Source organism: Doryrhamphus excisus, linkage group LG8 (genome assembly GCF_037039965.1).
Source record: "Doryrhamphus excisus strain RoL-2023G ecotype Guam linkage group LG8, RoL_Dexc_Guam_v1.1, whole genome shotgun sequence".
NCBI classification, from domain to species: domain Eukaryota; kingdom Metazoa; phylum Chordata; class Actinopteri; order Syngnathiformes; family Syngnathidae; genus Doryrhamphus; species Doryrhamphus excisus.
The window spans coordinates 7,940,268-7,964,617 of NC_136364.1; the positions used below are offsets into that span (position 1 = coordinate 7,940,268).

A 24,350-nucleotide genomic window follows, 5' to 3' on the forward strand; every position below is an offset into this window, starting at 1 on the left:
CAGTCGATGAAAAGTTGGTTTTGTTTTTAATACCATGGTGGTTGAACATAGGAGTTGCTGCCCTCTAGTGGCAGGACAACAAAAGGCGTGCGTGTGTGAGTTGTGCATCAAGGATGATTGGTAATTGTGGGCCACGGATTAAAAACTAAACTTCACCTACTGATGCTAAACACTTGGAGTAGATTTCACTGAAATGTACAAAATCATAGGAACCAGCATTTACAATATTTACAGCCGAGGGGGGGGGGTTGGAAGTTGTGGTGGAGGTGTTGGTTTTTTTTTGGGGGGGGGGGTCTCTTAGTCAAAAACAAAAAGGTTTTGGTGTAAATCAACATCATGCCCCCCCCCAGTGTTCATCATTTAGGACCCAGTCCCACTACCAGCCGCCCCTGGGGATGCGGGGTGGGCCCCCGAACGGGGGCCTCCCTCTGAAAGGTGGCCCCACTCGAGCCCCCATCCCGCCCTCCGGGGGTGCCGCAAATGGGGACCGGGGGAGCATGGGGCCACGAGGAGGGAAGGGCAGGTGCATCCTGAACCTGCTGGGGGATAACACGAGTCCTCCAGGCATCATTTGGGGGCCCATGTTGGGAGGTGGGAGGAAGGGGGTCATATGTGGAGGAGGAGGATGTAGAGGTGGCATCCCCGGCTGGGGGGCCGGTAGGTTCATCACGGTGTGTTTCGGTGAGCCCAGCTTGGGGTCGGATGTTTTGTCAGCATCGGGGGTGGCGTCTGCTGGGGGGTTGGCTCCTGCGTGACAGATGCAGCGTTACGATAACACAACGTGGTTTACAGTGTGTCGGGGTTTATGCTCCCCCAGGGGTGCCTCACCTGCTGCTGTGCTGGGAGGTTTCAAGTCTGGCAGAACGGGAACAGGGCCCCCAAGTGGGGACATGGACACAGGGGACAGCATGACAGGGGGTGGAAACAGCAGTGGGCTTGTGATGGGGACCGGCGGTTGGACTGCTGGCACCTGGAAGACAAAGACGCCCTTTAAAGCCTTCTGGAGAAGGAAAGTAGTGACGGGAACACAGGAGGAACGTCTGAGCTCCAACAGTTAGCTGACCTCTGATTTGGTCAGCATTTTCCAGTTCTATGGTTATCACCATTTCCAAAGGTACCGTACACTGGTGATATAACACATACACACACACAAATCCTTTGACACAATGATTGCATTTTCCAGTTCTATGGTTATCATCATCATCATTTCTAAAGGTACTCTGCTATGGTGCAATAACACAGGCACACAAATCCTTGGACACAATGATTGTATTTTCCAGTTCTATGGTTATCATCACCATTTCCAAAAGGTACTCTACTATGGTGCAATAACACATACACACAAATCCTTTGACACAATAATTGCATTTTCCAGGTCTATGGTTATTATCACCATTTCCAAAGGTACTCTACTAGAGTGCAATAACACAAACACACACATATCCTTTGATACAATGTTTGCATTTTCCAGTTCTATGGTTATCATCACCATTTCCAACGCTACTCTGCTGTGGTGCAATAACATAGACACACACACAAATTTTTTGATATAATGATCGCATTTTCCAGTTCGATTGTTATCGTCACCAAAAATGCGAACATGACTTTTTTCTATTTGTTTTCAACTTTGACATGACGACTTTAATAAAAACACAGCTCAGCTCTATGCTATTCCAATGAGATTATTCCTCATATTACTATTACACTGAACTTTTTTCCCTCTCAATGTTCTGCCTTTATTCCTGGGACATTATAACGGTTGCCTGCTGCATTTTAAATTTAGCAACCATTTCAACTGTTATCTTGGCTTTATTTGCATAATATTATTTTATTATGACTATTCTGATTGGGAAAAAAGGAGCATGGAGTTGCAGTAAAACAAGGACAAACAGACTGAGGAACAGTTTTTCCCCGAGCGCTATCGCCACCCTGAACAATAATATGGAAAACACTGACATTCCTTTCACTGACTGCTGCTGCCTACAAACTACATCACTATTCCTCCCTCATCTGTGCAATCCGTCAAAATGTCGAAACGCGACTTTGCTGCAATACATTGTTTCTAGTATTTTTTGTTTGCTATTATTATATTGTATGCACACTGACTTTTCCTAATCTCTTTCTACAATGTGCAATGACAATAAAAGTATTCTATTCTATTAAAAAAAATCAAACTTTTTTTCGAAGGTGTTTATAAGAAACAAAACAAAAAAATTGCAGAAATTGAAAAAAAAACAGCTCTAATTTTGCAAGAATAAAGTCAAAATATTACAGAAAACTAATTGTATTTTAAAAAGGAAAAATAGCCAAAATTCCTCGAGATTATTATTAACGGGAAAAGTAATTTTAGCAGCACAGTTGAAAAATATTAAATCAAATATTTAATATATTTTATCAATTGTAGTAAGAGAAACAAAAAGAAGTTGTCATTTTTGGCAAAAGATGGGAATAATACGACGGAAACGAGAAGCATGCTGACCTAATGCCCTGCGATTGGCAATGTTGTACCCGCCTCCTGCCCAAAGTCAGCTGGGATAGACTCCAGCATAGCCCGCTACACTAATGGGGATTAAGTTGTACTGAAAATGAAAGAAAACTTCATACAAATATTTGTCTTTCAATATACAGCATGTGGAATGTTTAGCTGTTAAAAAACTTACATGCACATAGTACATCATGGCTAATTACAGGACGGCATCGTTACCCCTGGCACCACAGCTAGATGGCAGACCTGTGGGAAACCCACCACACCCACGTATCTTTTCCCCAGAAACCACGGCATGTGCTTTTGAGAATGTCTTCTACACAGCATGAAAAGGATTTGAACGCAAGGTCTTGTATCCATTTGTAGGAAAATGTCAGCACTGATATGTTTAACAATAGAAAAAATGCCCCCAGTCTCCTTCAGCACTCTACTTGGGTGCGAGTACATCCAGTACTCCATACCCGCTACTACATGCTGATTTCGTCTGCATGTTTGTCACACGTAATGTTTCAGATCATCTCACAAATGTAATTATGAGTCAATGACAACAGACCTGAACACAAAATTTAGACGAAACGTTTGATTTCAAGCAATAACTTGCAAAGTGTGTCTTTTAGCAACATTGGAGGTTTTTCCACCATGAAGAGCCTTTTCAAGCCACAGCATCTCAGTAGGATTCGCGTCAGGACTTGGACCGGGTCACTCCAAAGTCTTCATTTGCTTTGGTGGACATGCTGTTGTTTTGGGTGATTGTCCTGCTTCAGAACCCAGATGACAGTTGACGTTCTCCTTCAGCAGAACTCATGCTTCCATTTATCACAGCAAAACAGCAAAACATCCCCAGGTCATCACACTACCACCACCATATTTTACTGTTGCTACAATGTTCTTTTTTTATGAAATGCCACAGGTCTTGGGGATCATCAAGATGTTTTCTGGCAAAATGGAGACGAGCCTTAATGTTCTTTTTGTTCAGCAGTGGTTTTGGTCCTGGAACTCTGCCATGCAGGCCGTTTTTGCCCTGTGTCTTTCTTAGTTAGAGTTATGAACACTTAGGTCAGAGTTATGAACACTGACCTTAACTGAGGCCTGCACTTCCTTGGATGTTGTTGTGGGGTCTTTTGTGACCTCTTTTGTGACCTCTAGGATGAGTCGTCACTGCGCTCTTGGGGTCATTTTTGTTTTCACCATTTGTGGAAAATGGCTCTCAATGTGGTTGGCTGGAGTCCCAAAGCTTTAGAAATGATTTTGATAGATCTTACTTTCTTTCTCATTTGTTCCTGAATTTCTTTAGATCTCAGCATGATGCCTTGCTTCACGAGGATCTTTTAGTCTACTTCATCGGCAGGCACGTCCCATTTACTAAGTGATTTTTTTAAATTGACAACAAGTAAGGCAGTAAGCAAGTCTATGTGTGGCTACAAAAATTTAACTTGTGTGATAAATCAGTTGTGTCTTTTGGTTAGGAGCGGGCAATGACTTTTTCATACAAGGTCATGTGCGTTTTTTTTTAATTCTCCCTTAATAATAAAAGGTTTCATTGAAAAACTGTTGTCATTGACTAATATTAACATTTGTTTGATGATCTGAAAATGTGACAAACATAAAAAATAAAAAACAGGAAGGGTGAAAATGTTTTGTTACAATATACATTGTATATTAGAAGAAAACATGACATTGGGACATATGTAGCTTGAATCATAGCAAAGTACGAACTGCTACCCCCCCCCTCCACACACACAGGGCACATTGCCTGTGTTTGTAGTCAGGTGTCATGCACGCAACACAACATATGCAGTTTCATTTACCTCCCAAAGTACATACAATTCACGCAACCCGACACTTTCGCCCGTGTGTCAAACCTTTTCTATGCGCACACAAAGTGCTTTTGGTTGGCCACAATAAAAGTTCATGCCAAATTGTGTAGCTTAAAGTATTGACCTCAAAAACAATAGAGTTGCTTTATCTTTTTATCAACTTCTCCCTCCAACTATATGCCATTTTTTTTTACAAAAATAATAACTGATGGCTGCATTGTGGTTGACTACGGCCTTATACTAGTCCAAACATACAGAAGGCAAGTTATACAGTATGTAGTTATGTGGTCACTAGGAGGATAAGCATTATAGAAAATGATGGATGTGGTCATTAGGCATCAGCAATGTTATGAGACATGTTAGATTCCATTCATTACCTTCCACAGTGCATGGGGACCTGCTACGGAGCCAGCACAGCCCAGCTGACATGACCTGGCTGAGACAGACACGCATGGCTGAAATCAAGAGGGGGGGGGGGGGGGGGGGGGGGTCTGATTTTGTGTGGTAGTTTTGACTTCTTTGTACTCCTTCCCCAATTTTCTTGAAACACTCGAAGTTTAGCATAACTAAATTGGAGAGGCTTTCTAGTCATCTTACAATGCTAGTGGCGGCTTTATGTTATGTCCCTGAAGCGGTCTCGGAGCCTGCCGGATCTGATGTAAACAAATATAAAAGTGACTATAGGGGTGTTATTTCATGTATACATGGCTCTAATAATTAATGTAAACAGGTTTTACATGCTATAACTATACAAATATTTTGTTCATTAACACTGAATCCAACTTTGTGGAAATTCACAGAGCGCAGTCGGGTTGACAGTAAGCCAACCCACAGCCATAGCATGTTCAATGGGTGACATGTCCGTTGAGTATGCTGGCCGTGATGGAATTGTGTACAGATCCTTGTAATGGGGCCGTGCATTATCCTGTTACAATGTGAAGGGGCCGTTGTGGATGAGTGACTTTCCAATCCCCATACAGTTAAACTGTGCATTTTGGAGACCTTTTATTGTGGCCAGCCTAATGCCCACCAATGCCAAAATAATCATGCAGTCATCTGTGAGGTGGCTGAATTACGAATGTTCACTGCATGTCAAACTAGCATTTAAAACTCAGAAAACTTGTTTTGTCTTAACATTTTTGGCTTTTTGGAACGGATTGAAGTCATCCCTTGATGTGTCATGGTTCAAATATTGCTCCCTCACTATATTGTCGATTTGTCTGCATAAAATAACTAATTAATGATGGTAGCTTCCTGGTTGACTATGGTAATGGTATTATTTCATTTGAACATGTATCAGATTACAATTTAGTGCATCACATAATCAGTTCCCAGTTCCACATGTCCAAAAGGAGTAGGAAGAAGCAAAGCTTATTAAATCCTACCCCTCCATCTGGTACTTTTACAAATAGTAACTGTTACATTTGTTCACTTCCTGCTTTCCATAATACAGTTTAAGGTTGTTGTTTTTTGTTTTTTTTAACTAATGGACAATGGTCCATTAGTAAAAAAAAAAAAAAAAAGACTTTTTTTTTTTTTAATCAGAGTGGTGTAAGAATGTATTTGTCCCCTTCCTGATTTATTTTGTTGCATATTTGTCACACTTAAATGTGTGTAAAAACTGGCATGGCCCTGTGTGATGACGTGATTGAATCCTAAAGCTACTAACTGGTTGGGCCACCCTTAGCAGCAACAACTGCAATCAAGCCATCAATCCCAACTTGCAATGAGTCTCTTATAGGTGCTTTGTGCTGGAAAAGCCACCAATATGAAAACAACCCCTCCCCCCCACAGCCCTGTAGGAGACTCATTGGTAGTTATTACCAACACTTGATTGCAGTTAGTGCTAAGGGTGGCTCTGGCACGCTTTAGGAGGCAAACACTTGTTCACATTTTTTCTCCATTAATAAAAGTTTAATTTAGAAACTGCATTTTGTGTTCAGCTGTGTCATCTTGACAAATCTGTACATTTGTTTGATCCTCTGAAACATTTAAAATTGCAAACACTGTTTCACACCACTGCATGTAGTACTGTGGTCACTGGGCATCAGTAATATTAGGTGTGGGCCACAGAACTAAAACAATATTGTTGCATTGCTCAGCAAAACGCTGAGAAACCCTTTCTTTTATATGTACATTACATTCATGTGGTAAATCTCCACGGTTGTGCCTATGCAAAGATATCAATGCTCAATTTTGAACAACACTGCGGGAGCTACTTGTTAATCTCTACTCGTTAAGTATATTATTGTACATGGAGCTAGCAATAGTTTACGAACAGATTTTGATATTTAGCGTCACCTGACCAAATCAGCAGATACACTAAACGGTGGTGTAATGCTGCACAACACGTACGGCTCTCACTTTTTAGTTAGAGTGCAAAAAAACATTTTGGCTTTCTGACGGCATTCTCTCTTTAAAACCACGTCAAAAGGTTACACATTCATCAGCTCTGAATGCACAGCTGCTCTCCGGAGGCATCAAAGATCCTCCCCAACTGTCAGGATGACTTCAGCATCTCTGACCATGTGTCAGGGGATTGGCAGCCAACACAAAGAGTAATAACGCAAATGCAGTAAACACGGAATAACTGAATAAATTCATTGTGACTGAACATTGCCTCAAATGACTTTCTGTGCACATTAAGTGTGTACAGGATGTACGCTATACATAAACATGCAAATAAGCAGTTTTAAGATGCTAAGTTCAAGTGAGCATGGCATGGGATAATGTAGAAGTGCATCTCAGTCAATTTCAATGTAGAAAATTGATGGCAGTCATTTCTTTCAGAAACATCTTATAGAGGTATTATCATTACTACCACTGATTCTAGTTCACAGCTTATTTTAAAAAAAAAATTCCAACTAAACTCTAATCCAGGGGTGTCCAGAGTGCGGCCGGCAGCACAATCTAAAAATATACCTTAATTAAAAAATAATTATAAAAAGAACAAAAAACAGCAGTAAGAGATTCAAGTTTTATCAAAGTCATTTTACAAGAGAGTCTGCAAGTCATTAATTCATATACGGGGAAAATAACCTTTTAGTCGTGTAATGTTGGAATATTAAAAAGAGAACTTACTATTTACAAGTCACATTAGGAGAAAAACAAACTTTTAGAAACTGGATTGTGAAAAAGTAATGTAACAAGAATAAAGTCAAAATAATATGGAAATAAACTAAATAACAAAAAGAACATTTACAAAACGATAGATAGGAAATTGGGACATTTAAAATGGAATGAAAAAACAGCTAATGTCAAAATATAAAAAGAAAAGGTTGTAATCTCACACGAATGAACTGGTTGTGAGGAAAAGTATCCTTTTCATAGCACAGACATTTTTTTAGGTCATAGTATTTTGAAAACCAAAGTTGTAATTATTTGAAAATTAGGTTGGGGGAAAGTTACATTATGGGAATAAAGTCCTAATATTATGAAAAAAAATTTAAGATTTGGATCATCATTTCACTGGATGGACACCCCGCTCAACACAACTTCCTGACATACTTTGACTGAGATGCACCTGCATGTATGCATGACAACTTGCATGACAGGACAAGCAAAGCATCTTCTTGAATAAAAAAAAAAAAAACAACACTTCCTACCAGTGACAGGATTGCACGGCACAACAACAACCCAACCCAAATGCAAATCAATGAGTGCAATAAAAGCTGTTGGTGGACTACCTGCTACTTTGTTCACGGGGTTGACAGCTTTTTCATTAGTTTACATCAAGGCAAAAAGCCAACTGTAAAGAAAGACTACATTAAAAGAGAAGGCGCATGCTGAGAAGGACTTGTATGGAATGTGATTACTTGCTGAAAGAGACTCTATATGCCGTCATAGCAACAGAGGGGTCGGCTCTTACCGGTGTGTCTCCTCCCATCCCATCAGCAGCTCCTGGATATTCCCACGAGCCGGGCGTGCGGGTGGGCGAGTGGCCGGGCGTCTGGTCTGTGATCGACACCCCTGATGGTTCAACTCGCGCATGAATTCACCGTACGCTACTTTTAATTGTTGCTGGCAGAGGAGGTGAGGCAGCTGCACAAGAAACCCACCTACACTTCATAGATCAAAGTCGGGGATGTTTTTCCCTTTAACTACTTTCCCACTCACCTTGGTTAGTATGGTGCACTTCTGATGTTCCTCACCTGAGACACTATGAAGGCTTCCTTTAAATGTCACTTGATTGTGCAACATAAGGCCAGCGTGTTTTTCTCTGCTATAAATCAAGGCTAGAAGGTTAAGACAGGATTGGTGAGCTGAGTGCTGACAAGGTGACAAACATGACATGAGAACATCTAACGCACCATTCCGACCCTCGGGATTTAAACATTTCATTGAGGTGAAACGGGGCTTATTTGGAAATGTCATTTTAGTTGTCCAGTTTGACCTCTACTCCCTCCAGTTTTGCATTATGAATTTAAAGAATTAGCTACCTTTGTTAGTTGGAAGATTACAGCATGGAGGAGCAGACATCTGGCTAACCTTGTTTAGTTGAAGACGGTCCCGATAAAGCCACTTTTTATGGTCAGGGTTTCCTAGAAATACAGATTTGGCACGGTCTGAACACTTTAAAATGGGACCGTGTGTGTGTGTAACTCTACTTGCTAGCAACTCACACCCGAGAACAAACTCTTGTGTATATTTAGATCCTCTTCTGTGTACTCACAGAAGAGGATCCATGCATACGTCTAGTCTTGCTGGCAGATGTGTCAAACTCCACGTGCGGATATTCCCTTCAACCACGTTAATCATCCTGAAATCATGTGCGAGTCTATTCACCACAGATGGCACCCACACACACACAATTGATTCATTTTGGGTCGAGATGGAAGCAAGCAAAAAAGTGAAAGCGCAGCACAATTTCCCAGAGGGAGGCAACAGTGGAACAAAGAGAAAAAAGTAAATGTGGATTGTTTGGAACTTTGGCCACAGGGATGACAAAACAAAACCAAGCTAATAGAACATCAGAAGGTGATGATAACCATAGAGGAGATTTTAAAAAAATGATGCGCCATTAAGAGAGGCTAAAAAGCTTACAATTACAGTGCGGTGCCAGCGGAGGAGCCCAGGCGACCCCAGCGACCTCTCCACTTGATAAGCGCTTGGCTTCCATTCTAAGCCAAGCTGCCATCAGTGGCCTTGTCAGATGGCAGATAAGCCTGCGTCTTCACACACAGCAATCTTCCATGAAAAAGTTCCATGCACGGCTCAAATAATGTGTACAGCATTACATAGCACAGTTGTGCGTTTTGGGGGGTTTAAAAATGGTGCAAGTTGCAGGGCTTCAGTGAATATCCATGGTCACCTGAGAGTGGAACATTTCCATATTTTCAAATTTGGTTGGTTTTTCTTTCACTTCATTATAACAAGATATTAAAAAAAAAAAGTTTAATTAGATCCCAGCAAAGTCAACTGAAAATTTAAGAGATGTAAATGGAAGGTTTCTGACAAACACACATGCTAATTTAAATTAGAAGACTGTGTATATCAGGGGTTAGGAACATTTTTGGCTAGGAGATCCATGAAAGACATGATTGATCCACTTAAAATGATTTAAGAGTCCGAGTTTTTAACAACATAATACTGAAGCTAATCAATAACAAATAAAATACTTCTTACCATTAAGCCGACTTCTGGTGCTGCATGGTTTTCCACCGTGCTCTGTATCTTTCCCTCTTTTCACCATCTTCCGGTTCTGCAGAACTTGCTAGCTGACTATTTGATAAAAGGAGGGAAGTTTACTTCTTGACCTCTCAATGACCCGGGCAGGCTGCCACATTGTCATAATCACGTTTTGGTGTCGGAGGAGGAAAATATGGGGAGGTCGGCTGGCCTTGGCCCTGGGCTCTCTAACGGATATTCTGACATGAAAAGCACGTATCGCTCTTCCTGCTGTGGGCCCCTCCCCTCCCTCAACTCAAAGCACGGCTCTGTTTTGTTTGTGACATTACAAAAAGACAAAGAAGCCAAAGTTAATTTGTGGTTTCAAATATACTTGCTCATAAAGAAACACTCCATTCCCTCTGGGTCACAACGGCTGCAGCATTATTCTAACTGTCCACTGAGGAAGCAACACAGATGGACAATTGCTTTCACATGCTTTGGAAAAATGGGATAGACAACAAGTGGTGGTGCTCCACTTTAATTTGGAGTGCGACTCCAAATCCAGACCTACATGAGTTAATTTAATTTCTATTTATATTTTTGGAGTTTGTCAGCACATTCAACTATGTAAAGACAGAGTATTTAATCTGAATATTTCATTCATTCATATCTAGGATTTCCTTTAGTCTTCCCTTGATTTTTTCCATCCGACCATCCATTTTCTATGCTGCTTGTCCTCACTTGCGTCGCAGGGGTATGCCGGAGCCTATCCCAGCTGACTTGACCCTGGACTGGTCATCAGCAATCGCAGGGCACATATAGACAAACAGTCATGCCTATGGACAATTTGGAGTCGCCAATTATTTTAGCAGTATATTTCTTTTGCTATTGTGTTCTTTGAATTGACTGTCGACCATGCGAATCCGCCATCCTACATACATGCAAATGCAGCATAGCCAATTATGCAAACTAGACGTCATCATGACATCATCCCAACCCACAAACGCAACAGATTGTAGTCATGTACGGAACGCTGAAAACCCAACTCTTCAACTTTGACAAGCTTGCAAGAACAAGAACCATCAACATCAAGCCGTCATTCACCACTTTGACAGGAACACTCAAAACAAGTTTCCTTTTCCACTCCACCTTATGTATAAATTGCAGCCACATGCAGAGTGTTAATGCCAGAGGGGGTTGTTGCTGATCCAAATTAGGTTGGTTTTGTTGTTGGAAGAGGTTTGTGCATCCCTGAGTCCAGTCCAGTCTAGTTCAGATCTCCCTCTTTGCATCCGCGCATAAAAAAGATCTGACTGAGGTTCTTTCCTTTTTGGTTGGCTAGGTTTGGATATTATCACAAAAGTAAATGCGGCAAGAAAAAAGTACTGTTTTTGTTGGTGTTTTTAATTTTCGCATTGTGAAAACTCCAATCCACAGGATAAAACACGACCAAACACAGTACAGCCGTGCTGGAGGTCTGTGGAAGGTACCAGCTATCAAATCAACTTCCCCAGTACACACCTTGGTAAATGTACAATAGTAATAATTCATAAGAAAATATGAATATACTTAATGCTTTATACATTCCACTAAGTCGCACACCACATATTGTCCAATTAAGGCAGATAAAAGCCCATTTTTATGTTGTGAAGTGCTCACATTGACATTGAGTTGTGTCCGGTGGTCAAGAGAACAACCAAAGGGGAAATCCAAGCTAGTCAGTTCTTGCTAATAAATATAAAGCGGCATGAACCAAAAGGCACAAATGGTGTTCAAGTATGACGTAAAAACAGCCACTTATTCATGCAGGTGTTATTTCAATGCAAGTCATCCTTTGACAAACAATGACGCTGATCTTGTTTTATTTCTTCCAGTCCTGCATCAGCACATGTAGCAAAAAGATGCTAACAAGGTGTCCTCTGAGCTTACCTTTTCTTCAATTTTGCTTCCGTTCCTCCAAAGCAGAGCCTTTATGTGCCAATGGCAGGCTTTGAAGACGTATTTATTTCACAAGAACAGAAAAGCGGTCATTTCACCAAGCGTGGCTCCTTGGCTGCCACGGTGAACACATTTATTCTGCTCGCGCACCTCAAAAGGAGCAAATGGCTGTCGCCAGCATCAAATAACCATATTGTCCTGCACCCATGCACATGTTCTGACAACGCAGCGACTGTGCTCGCTTTGTGCAGCTCAGATGTTGTAGTGCAGTCACAATGTTCCCCATACATATTTATGTATTTGCGACGGCCCGCCATCAATAAATTGGATTTGGCGCTACCTGTTCATCCTCGCTCATAAACACATTCCTTTCCAGCGTTGTGCAATAGATTGCATTGAAAGGCTGATTTTCTTAAAACGCCTCATACACACCTGATCTGACGGCGAATAAGAAGACGTAGCAGGAGGGATCCGTGTTACCAACCTCTGTGTATTTTAGCAAGCATTCTGACCCTTCCAGATTCTGTTTTCAAAAAAGCAACAAATCGAGAAACTGTTTGTCTTACTGGACACTGAGACGAACATGAAATTATGCATGGCTCCTCACGAGCAGCCGGTGGAAGGTTAATCAAATTAACCCAATAACATAAAGCGTCTACTACATGTAGGCCTGTCACAATAACAACATTTGCTGGACGATAAAGGATACTAGTCTCAACACGGTTTTAAGAGCATTTTTTCATGAATGCAATGTTAACACCTGGCATATTACTGGGAGTACACCATATCAAAAGCAATAAACTTTCATTTCTGAAGAGTATTTAACTGTGATTGACATGTCAAGAGCCTTTAAATAAAATTAAAACAATCATAAAACAAAACAGACACACATCTCAATGAATATAAATGTCGTTTTTAGCAAAAAAAAAATTGCACTGATAATCACATTGTTTTTGGTTCTGAATCAAATTACTTTCATTATTGTCTGAATGTTGAAAACGAAAAAAAGAGATAACCCGGGAGTACTCTAAAGTAGACGTCAGCTCATTTGCATATACTATTGTGTGTAGAATACACTGTACACGTTTTAACATTGTTTTCTTGGACGTAGCAAAATGCTTTTGGTGTTATACCTCGGGAATAACTGCAGGTGAAACCTAAGTTCCTCCGTTTTGTATTACAGTAAACTTCGGATATATCGGACTCTGATATATCAGAAATTCGCAACGGACAGATAAAAAAGAACCGATTTTTCTGTAATGCATTTCCAATAAAAATTAATTGCATATATCGGATTTTTTATAACGGATTTCGCCTATTTCGGACAAAATCTCCAGTCCCGTTCCAATTTCCCTCGCATATATCGGATGGCCGCATCATGTCTTTCTCCTGGCTCCAGATTTAGGACAAATATAGTGAGTGACGTCAATAATACTAGCACAGCAGTGAATGAGATCTTATCCTCACTATTGGAAATAACGTTGGCCTGATGGGCATAACAGGGCCTAGCTTAATTAACAATTTGTTATGCTCAGAGTCCAATAAAGTTAAATTCTCATTACCTTACGTCTCTTCATTGCCCAGTCTAGGTACATTGGAAACATAGTCAAGGAAGTGCCTTTTTATAAGGGATAAAATCCGATTTACGCATATACCGGATATAAATCCGATGTATGCATAAAACTGACATTTTCCGGTATACGCATATAACGGATTTCGCTTATATCGGACAAAACCAGTGGGAACAATTGAATCCGATATATCCGAGGTTTACTGTATTTATTTCACTGTCTTTGTTACAAACTTTTTCATGTGACGAATGACGATGCACAAACGAGCTGTAATTAACATCAGATGCGTTTTAGACACAACAGGCACCAAGAAAGTAGACCATACTTCTTCCTTTGTTTATGCAATATGTTTGCAGCCTATGTTTACATGGCTATGGCTTCAAATAACTGGAGTCTGAGCCTCGTGACCGTGGAGAGTCACTGCACCCTCGCGAGTAGGCCTGTGAATACTCTTATTCGCTGGTAACCCTTTCAGGAGGATCACCCATTTGCGTTACTCATCACTCGCTTGCAGTATTCCGTGTGTAAACTCGCCAACACCAACAAACATGCATGTACACGTCAATTTATCACAGCCGGCAAATATATATACGGTTTGTTTTTATTTGGTTTTGTGTGATTAATCGATGTATTGATTATTGGGACAGGCCTAGCTACACGCGACATCAGCCATAATTCATGAGTCAGTCGTCTTTATAGTACTAGTAGCATGTAGGTTTGCCTGAATTAAAAAGCATGTCAAATATTAGTATTAGACTGCTGCTCTTGCAGAGCGTAAAGGGGTTCTGCATGAAGGGTTGTAGCGTGCTCCCAGCCTGAAATAAACGTGACAACAAGGAGAATGGGATTTGAACATTGTGATTGTGGGCTAATTCCAAAAGGAACAAACCGCACGCTTGTTAATCACCCTGTCACCATTTCAGTTCCTGCTTGATCAAAAATTATAACTTTGTTGGGTTTTAATTAGCGCTGAAAGCATTTTTTTTAAAAAACAAAACACACACACACTAAACCCTTTGACAGAAAAAACAACTCACCCTTTTAAATGTTTCAACAGATATTTGAGGAATAAAGGTTTCTGAGTGTGTAGTGAAATGGCTACAAGTTGGTTTTATATTATTTTGGGTTGTCAAGGTTCAAACCCAAAAAACCTGACCATTCTCAGAGTTCCCAACCACTGTTCCGTGGTCCATCAGTAAGTTGCAAGAGCTTATTTATATATTTGGAATTTCAGCAGAAATGTATTATTGAGATATTATTTTCTCTAAATGATGTATGTTTGTTCATCTACCTGCGCCAGTGAGTTATAGTCCCCATCCACTGGATCCAGGGCAGGATGTAGGTAATTCATTGTCATTCATACAGCGTGTTTGCTGTGAGATTTTTCTATTTTGCAATATGTGCTTTGGCTCAATAAATGTTGGGAAACACTGCTCTAAATGCCAAACCTGGTGTTTGGGAGACATATTTGGCAAAATGCAATTCCACAATACAATACATGAGCCACACCACAAGATGAAACAACTATCTTTGTCCCTCTGCACATACCAGTCTTTTTTTGAAAATGCCACTTTTATTTGGTATACTCCACAGAAAGAGGGTGCTGACTGAAGAGATTTTGGAAAGGACGAAGGGGAAGTGATGGATTGTAATGCCTACATCTTGTTGAAAACGACAAAAACAGCCAACCCGGCATGCAAAACAATAAAAAGCTAAGTGTTGATGCTAGGCATGGGCCAGTATGAGATTCTGATGGTAACCTTGGGCAGAAATAGCACCCTTTCACGGTTTCACAGTATTGTACGTACAGCTCAAACATTAAATATATTCTCTTTTGACACTTAATATATCCATTTAAAATAACTGAATTCTTTCTAAATAATGAAATAAATCAAACACAGTTTTCAAAGCAATCTACTGTAGCTAATCCTGCAACTCAAGTTACAACATAATTGATATATTCTTAGTTCAAGGAAAAAAGCTAGTTAGCTTAGCTTAGCTAATTGCAAATAAATGCAACAAAGTGACTCAAAAAGGTCACAACATAAAGGGTATTTTTTAAACTTGTAATTTGACGTTATTTCATAGTGGCAGGTCATACTTTTCCGCAAATTTTCGTTTTCGGGTCATGTGATTGTTAGCAACTGAGACGTTAAGTCGTCGACTTCCCCACTCCTTCCCAATCATGTCAGTGTTAACGAGGCAGCTAACAACACCTGTGCTATCTATGCCCGGCATATGGCAACACAGCACACACCCGTGGTTACAAAACATCCAAGCCCAGTTTCAACTGCGAGGACAAGGCGGGACACATTGCGGCCGTGATGGACCTCCACTTTCTCTCATATTACAGAAACATGATGCTACATTTTAGTGATTTTGATGTACTGGCCCATGCCTAGTGGATAATGTCACAAATCCTAACACAATGATCTTTACTGATTGTCATTGATATTTTGTCCTGCTGAACAATCCATGTATGGAATGTGAAAAATGCTGCCTATGACTTAACTGTGAAACTGTGTTCATAAGAACGGCAAGTGCATTGCCAAGTCTGAAGTCTTGTGCTGCAGCCGATATTGTAAATGCAAGGTTGGTTGTCGACTGCGCTATTTGACAGCTGGACTGAATGTCACACTGTATTTTCCTTCTGTAATAGTAGCAAATTGGCAGCATATGATTTTCAGGAGTATGACTGGTCAATGCTTTTGCATGAAGGAATGAGAAGGTGATTCAGATAAGCTCCACTACTCATGAGAAACGATATTTTATTTTCCCCAACAAATCTCCACGAAGTTATGGAATGAGCCTCCAACACAAAGGCCAGTAAAACAGCACCAAGAGAAAGGACCGCGTTGAAAGACTGCATTAGCGTTACCTGAATCTGGGCTTCCATCATCCCATCTGCTGGTGCTCTGTCCGACACGCCGTTCACAGCCGTCTGCATATTCAGGCCCGCAGCACTTTTCCACTCTGAGGAAGAACAAACAAGAGCCAGCGTGAGAAAAGCACAAGACGTACGACATACAATGTTATGGAGGACTCAGGCATTTACCTTCACTTAGTGTGTCAGGGTCCAGCATCCCGCCTTCTCGATAGCCCTGCAGCTCCTCAGCTTTCACTTTTCCCCAGGGGATGTAAGTGACCCCACGCTCCACGTCCCAGAATTTCTTGTGCGCTGGTTTTATACCTTTGTTCAAAGCCCACGCAATCTGGGCAGGAGCACAAAGCTATCAGTAAATGGAACCCAAGTAAAAATGAAGGCAAGACAGTTCCAGATGTGCTACCTTTACAGGCTTCTGGTTGACCTTGTATGAACCACGACTAAGCTTGTTCAAGGCGGTGTAGGCGTCCTGTCTGTGGACCATCACGATGTAGGCACAACCTCTCGGAGGTATCATCTGCCAACGAAGAATACAAAGATAAAAGAAATGTAAGAGTCCACCTGCTGACGAAGGTCAACGTTGGTTAAGGTGAGTGGGTCCAGACTTACATTGATGGAGTCAATCTGGCCAAACTCCTCCAGAAGGGAGGTGACGTCTGATTGCTGTGTTTTCTTGTCCAGCTGCCCAACCCACAGTGTTGTGCTGCAAACTTATTAACAAGACAAAAGATTACTCCATGCAAAAACCCATGGAGACTTCGAGGCAGGAAGACGTACCACTAAGCGTCTGGCTCTTGATACTGGGCAGACCCTTCTGTCTCCGCTCTCTGTCACGCTCCCGATCGGGTCTGTCCCGAGAACGCGACCGCCAGCGGCGGTCTCTGGAGCGACTTCTGGAGCGTCTGTGTCTGGACCTTCTTGAGCGCGATGACGAACGTGACCGCCTCCTTCTGGGAGATCTAAGTGAAAGATTGATGGGTAGTTTCAGAACAAATAACCTAATAAATAATCTATCAATAACTATTTTGGTATTTGATTACTGTTATTCCCAGGCTATACTGTGCTACCTGTTCGCATGCTAGGGACCATCAGCTAATTTATGGCTAAAAACATACAGTTCCCATGATGCTTAGGCGTGCTGGAACAGAAAGTAGTGGATTTCCGCAATAGAAGCTAATACACATGTTGTCAAGTGATGATGTGTTTTGATTTGACAAATCTTAAGCTTGATCAAGTGTAGGATTACTACAGCTTCTGCTTGGACTGCAGCAGCCGTTGAACTCACATCTCATCAGCGCTAACGAGTGATACTGGAAACTGTAGGTTAAGTGTAGTTAGGACTGCAATGTTTTTAGTGTCTTCCTTTGTAAATATCCCATGTTACAACATGGACGCCTGCAACTTAGACCAGTGTGGCCGATATAAGTACTTTGTCTTAAAATTTGGTGGCTTACAATCAGTTGTGGAATTCTGTACAGTCAATCCTCGTTTATGACGGTTACATGGTTACACATCCGACCACGTTAACTGGGTTTCCACAAAGTCAGACTCAACATTAACAAATCCAATATAATATATAGGTAGAGCACATAAAACTTTTATACTTTTTTAATACAGTTTTTACCATTATTAAAACCCTGTAGACATTAAATAACACCCTTACAGTCTACTCACACACCTATTTTTTGCTTATACCATGCACAACATGGTGTTTTCTGATGTTGCAGACCAAAACACTGTTTCGTTCATATTGATTTGGTTTGTCTAGGATGAATCAAAGCAACAAGCTTTAGCTTAACTGACTTCGAAAATAAGCATTAGCTGCCGTCCTAGTTTATTTCCTTAAATCAAAAGTGCACTTTTAAAAATGTTTTCCCATCATTGACAATTCAGATGAAATGCGGGAGCTAAGAGAGCATGTAATGGGATACATTGACATTGTTATTATCATTGTTACACCCAACAACTACTTTACCGGCGTAGTAGTGACACCTCACCACAACACACACTCGTCAGCGCCGCATTAACAATGCCTCAGGCCACTGCCAAAAAGGTAACACATATACATACATATAATGGAGCTGCCGCCACTGATGCTGTGTTTTTGTTTGAGTTTGGAAAAGCTGTGCTAGGTGTAGCCTTCCTTTCTATATTGCTATGTGAAATCAATGTACCCAAGAAGGAAGTTCTGCTATTGCGTAAAATGACTAAAATACTGGATGTATTACATACATGTTGTCATGAATGTACCTGTTACTACATGCTACAGAATGGATAGAAAACCATAAAACCTTATTGGGTGTTTTGGGGACGTTTTATAGGTGGGTCCCATTACGTTGGCTGAGATGCTTATTTTTAATGACAAAGTTGCTGAGAGCACTGCCAACATTTAATTAGTATTTTATTTACAAAAGCACATGACTCAGTGTGCTCATTTGTCATTAGTTACATGTGTTATGTTTGAGTAGAACACTTGTAAAAAAGAGGTGAAGCTAATGTACTTGTACTGGTCATCGGCTGGTGAGCTACTGCTAGCTTACGTGCCATCTGTTGGAGAACCCTGTGATAGTGTCACTGTCTACAGTGCTAGTGTTATGAAGACAAGGCTGAAGTATTATATTGATAATATATTGGTAGTGACACACAGTGACAATGGATGATTGATGAACGTACTAGCCACATGCAGCTCCGAGTTAGCCAGATGGCGCCAGCCAGGCATGTAAACAAAGTGGAATGATCACACACGCTGGCATAGGTAGGTTTAGCATTTGACAAGCTGTTAATTGACGACACATTTTATGGGCTATTGTTCATTCTCCCGCATAATGCGGAAGTGCCAGCAAGGAAGACAGGCGTTTCCCGGTGCATGCTTATCAAACTAAAGTCCAGTGAAACATTTTTATGATATTTTAAATAGTTTTCAAACTAACTGTGATCAATATATGCGGAAATAATACACTATATATGTATCTATATAGCATATTTGTGTCAATTCATACCATATATTACTCCAACTTGTTTTCAATTATCAAATAAAAGAAAAAAAAACTAATTTTTAAGGTGTGGTGGCTTTTTTTGTAGTAGCACATCGCCAAGATCAAATACAATTACAACACTGGATATCCAAGTAATGTATTGTGTCTTTTTGGAGTAGAAATGCAGGTATGTCTATTCAGACATAACACTACTCTAGTCAGGTGGGAAAATATTTCCTCTAAGATGGACAACATTTTTTTAAATGTAGTTTTCCTCACTGGTTCTTTAAAGGATCAAAACATTTGCTATTTTACTGTAGCATGCAATCTGATCAAAACGACAAGAATAGACTCATCATACCGTGAACCAGACCTTGTTCTCCTGCCTCTTCCTTCTCTCCGTGTAGATGGTTCCTCCCTTGAATCCACCTTTTAGAAAATGACAAAATAATAGTGTATGAATACAAAATTCACCAACAACAGCAAACTGGAGTTCAATCAATGCTTATTGGATAATTGTGATATAACAGTGAGGTTTACCTGTGATCTTGAGTTTTGTGTGTTATTTCTGGAGTGCTGTCCATCTATCATCATCTGATATTCAGTATGATTTCCTCCCCCACTAAACTGACAAAGAAAAAGACAACACAAAGGAAAGAAATTAGTACAATTGGGAAGACTGCATAAAAGTGTTCATACTGAACGAGTTTGGGAAGATGAGCAGCCATAAAAAGTGGAACATACCTCATTGGGTGCAAGCTGTCCCATTTGATGTGGATCAACGGTCTCCATGATGGGCATCTGTCCAGGGAAACCCCTGTCTCTGCAAAAATTCCAGAAGGTTAACATTTCCTCTTAATGACCGTCAATAAGCCAATCCATCCATTAAGTTCCTTACATCGTGTCCTTTGTTGCTGCATCCTCAGGTTCATCATCATAGTCAAACCTGCCAAGGAGTTTCTGAAGAAACCATTCACCAACAGTTAGCAAGAATGTTATATGATATGATAGACCATTTAATTCGCATCTAGATCAGAGGTGGGCAAACTCGCGGGCCGCATTGAGTGAACAAAATTAGCCGGGGGCACACTGGTTTAGCTCATAACAATCCACCTGAAATTATTAGTCTTATTTTTTTCTGTAACAGTGTCATACAAACTGCTATATGTTCTTGTGTCACTTTTTTCAGGAGCAATTCAAAAATAAACATGGCCGTGTTTGTGTTGGTTGTTGGGAACGGAAACCCATCCCACAGTGTTTGACCGTCCTTGAACGCAACCATCTATTCTTCTCCCGTGCTGCAACTATACTACAATATTGTATTTTTCCCCTTTTTCCTTCCTCATATTTTCTCCCAAATGTTAAATACTATGTGGGAATGCATAAAGGTAAGATTTGATGACGTTTCCCCCAGTGCTAATGTGTATATCTGTGGTACACAACCTCTCTGAAAAACAAACTCCAGGCTGGTACTGGGGGATGGTTGTTCTGTATTTGTTTAGTGCTTTTCCTGCCTTGGTTTTACACATTGTTTTATAAATAAGGGAAATTACATGGATATAATGTGCACATGTTTTGCTAGAAAATCTTTCCTGGTGACTAGCTAGCGAGCGAGCTGCTGCTGCTGCTATTTACTTCAATTCTCATCTACAGGCATGGTAGGCTACGGAGCATGTGTGAAAGTCATTCCTCCAGCAGCCCAGACTCTCACGTCTACTGGTGGCTAGTCTTGCAATATTCTCTGCATCTCTTTACAATCGATTAATACGGATTTATGGTGCATTACTTGCTCGTCAAACCGGATATCTGATTGCAACTGTTCGTATCTGATTGCAATCGTTCACAACCCTAACTGTTAGTGGTGGTTGGTTGCTGTTATGATGTGTTATGGCAGTTCATTGGAGCAGTCTGACTACCTCAGCCAGGGAGCTTCTATCTTCTTCTGCGTGTGCAATAAGCATTTGGGGCTGGACCCCTGCCATCTGGGATGGGTGCGGCCCATTGGTGTTATTGAGCATGCGGGTCTTCTCTGCCTGCTGCAAGTTCTGAAGCATCTTCTGGAGCTACAGGAAGGATCAGGGCTTTCGTCAGGGGGTGTGCTCTAAGTCCCACAGAAGATGTGCCATTTGAAATGGGTTCGCACTCACCTCCTGACCGTGTGAGGACTGGAAAAGCTGAGCCACAGCAGCTAAGGCGTCAGAAGTGGGCATCTGTGATAAAGTTGGCACGACTGGGGCCGCCATGGGGGGAGGCTGCGGCGGCTCTGCGGGAACTATTGACACAAGGAAAAATTATTCAAGGGTAGAATCTATTCATCGTTTATGTATGGTCAGAAAATGGCAATTATTGAACCTGAAACAGATGCTTCTATTATTTCCTGCAAAAGGTACTTTTCCCCTTTACCTTCAAGTGAGGGTGCAGGTTGGATGACGCCATTAGCCATGTCCATCAGAGGCTGAAGGATGTCCATGTCAAACACGCCATTCTTCTGCCACAGGTTCAACACTCTGACAATTTTGGTCTAACAAAAGGGCAAAAAAGGGCAATATGCCAAGATGAGTGACTTTTAATGCTTGATTGGGGTCACAGGAGTGCATTAAATGCGTAGCAAGAGACATACCTTATCATCCTCTGGGCACTGGTAAAGATTCTGGAAGGTATCTGTGAAGTTTTTCAAAAAACGGGGCCCAAAAACATCTTTGTCGACACCAAACTGATGACGTGACTGGCGAACGATGGAATCAACCACATATAAGCCAGGGACTTTCAACTCTGGTTTGCACTGAATAAAGCAAAGCACTTTGATTAGGAGGGGTCACAGGGTCTCACCAGATTAAAACCTGACGAGATTTCTCATTCAGAGAAAAAAACTATGACGACAACTTAACCACATGATAAATGAAAATAAAGTTGATCATTTTTGCGCTATGTGCATGTGTGTCTGTTTTCCTCCTCTCTCGCCTCCCAACAGATGGGAATCTGATTCACTCTGTGCACTGGTTCAGTACTGCTTCAGAGCAGAGGCGTTCCGCTGAACAACGCCGTACAGAGTGACACCTCTTGTCAGTCATACAGTCGTTTGTCTGTGGGGGAAGGTGGGGCCCATAAGCATATAAGCACACAAAGCAAAACAGTAGTGCTTCGTGACGAACCATGCAAAGTAGCAGGGTAGAAATTAGGAGGGAAAAATATGCTTGCCAAAAGCCGAATTCAATATATAGTAATTGAAAAAATGATTAGACCGCCTTTTTCCCCCACTTTCTTGTTCATTTTAGAGCCTGGCACAGCTAAAGGTACCTCTGTTAGGACAAATATAATGACAGCAACAAAAAAAGCTCATACATGTTTCATGTTTTAGAAGTACAATACTATATCATCGTGCCTGATGTAAATACGTACGTGAATTTGGTTATCAAGAAAACCATGGACTTTGCTAGACAGCAGTGATTAAATTAAACTCTTACAGGCTTTTTTGTTATCATATATGTCGAAACAAATGTACCCTTAGTTGTACCAGGCATTAAAATTGATAAACTGAAGAAACATGGCTAGTCTAATTTTTTTTCATGATTGTATATCATCAGTGGTTTACTTGGTCTCCAAAAATGTTAATTACATTCTTTAGCATCATTCTGATGTGCACATACTTGTCAAAATTGTTTTTCCGAGGATGCATTAAATTCCTAAATCCACAATATACTCATGCATGTTATGATATACATACCCTCTTGATGAACTTTTCAACAATCTGGACAACATGTTTGTAGAGCTAAGAAAAAAACATGGAAATCAGCCACTGGGTACAGTAATGATATGCACAGCAAACACCTCCAAACAGGTCTAACAGCATACAAGTTAAGATTATTTGGAGTAATCACTATACCTTGATGGCTTTGATGGCTGACTTTGTAACGGACATCATCTTCGCGCGCGATATAGGAGGCTTCATGTCAATCATGGAGAACAACTGAGGGGGAAAAAAATCAGACATTGGATCTTTGTAAAAGGTAAGCAAATCGGAAGGCACAAGCGTCAAAATTACCGTGTTCACTATGCACTAACTGGTTGGAACAGTTTGAAAGCTGTTGTCACGAATGCCTGATTGGCCAGTGATGATAAAAAACTCCAGCGATAATGAAATGTAATGAGCATAAATACATTGTAAAGGATTTAATTTTAAGTGGGTGCATTTTTGTGACATCCGACGTGTTTTTTCAATCACCCCCAGGCGTCAGCAATTGACAAAAAACGGAATAACATGGCAAAGTACAGACAAAATGACCAGTCGTCATGACCGGTGTGGCATAAAACGCAAAGCAACTGTTACAACATATATCGATTCCCTTCAACGACAAATACTATACGTAATGCTGAAGATGTGACTTAAAACGGGATACGGTTAATTCTTCAACAATCAACAAATTAATAAGTTTGCGTATTCTACCAGTTAGCCTACCTAGCGACGTCCGCTAGCAGTTAGCGTAGCATTGTGATGGAGGCCTTGCGGCCTCACACAGCTCAGGCCGTCAACGACAACACGGTGGCAAACAGATCACATTTATGGTTTAAAAGTGACAATGCACATTTAATAAACGCCGATTCAAAATAAGTCTATACGTTATGCGCCGTATTTTAGTCGGTTTAGTGTGATTGTACGAGTGTGTTAACGGGTTAGCATTAGCATTCCGATGTACAAGTGTGTTAGCATTAGCATTCCTATGTCGCCCTTCGGACTGGTATGTTGCACGGGTAAACTTTACCTCCACGTTGAACGCGTTCACCGCTTCCATTCTTCTTTATTCAACTGAATGCTGTACCCGTTTAGAGTATTTTTCTCTTCCAATGCTCGTAACCATGTAGAGCAACACTTTTAATTGCAAAACAACCATTCAAGTTCTTCGAGGATCACATAGCTCGCTGGCGTCGAGCCGTGGTACCGCCCCGATACGTGCTATCGCGTCGCTGACGTCACACAAGCGTGTTGGCGTCATTGGGTACTACATTTGACTCACATAAACATAGCCACATTATTTTGAGCAATGTGTCATTTAAATTGACTTCATGTTTTAA

The 24,350-nt window shown here is 41.0% G+C and overlaps 1 protein-coding gene and 1 long non-coding RNA gene across 3 annotated transcripts in view; one reads left to right on the forward strand and one right to left on the reverse strand.

Moving 5' to 3' along the window:
• LOC131134338 (uncharacterized) overlaps positions 1–4,770 on the forward strand; it is a 63,178-nt gene extending 58,408 nt beyond the window's left edge. Inside the window, exon 4 of the long non-coding RNA XR_013627953.1 lies at positions 4,689–4,770. This is a non-coding gene — a long non-coding RNA (uncharacterized LOC131134338). The remainder of the gene's footprint in view (positions 1–4,688) is intronic.
• LOC131134331 (SR-related and CTD-associated factor 4-like) lies at positions 1–24,248 on the reverse strand. Of its 2 annotated transcripts, none has more exons than XM_058079483.2 (18): positions 24,041–24,248; positions 23,164–23,247; positions 23,005–23,049; positions 21,901–22,062; positions 21,684–21,801; positions 21,428–21,552; positions 21,197–21,343; positions 20,179–20,240; positions 20,025–20,103; positions 19,821–19,907; positions 19,654–19,709; positions 17,083–17,264; positions 16,915–17,015; positions 16,709–16,822; positions 16,477–16,633; positions 16,300–16,394; positions 829–970; positions 1–747 (listed from the first exon to the last, which is right to left on the reverse strand). In XM_058079483.2, exons 1-18 carry the CDS (start codon positions 24,068–24,070, stop codon positions 377–379), a joined length of 2,157 nt encoding a protein of 718 aa, XP_057935466.2. In that variant the 5' UTR covers positions 24,071–24,248; the 3' UTR covers positions 1–376. The 2 variants fall into 2 exon arrangements, with proteins under 2 accessions (XP_057935466.2, XP_057935465.2); XM_058079482.2 differs by having other exon boundaries at positions 2–747; positions 19,642–19,709.
• Between the last annotated feature and the right edge of the window lie 102 nt (positions 24,249–24,350).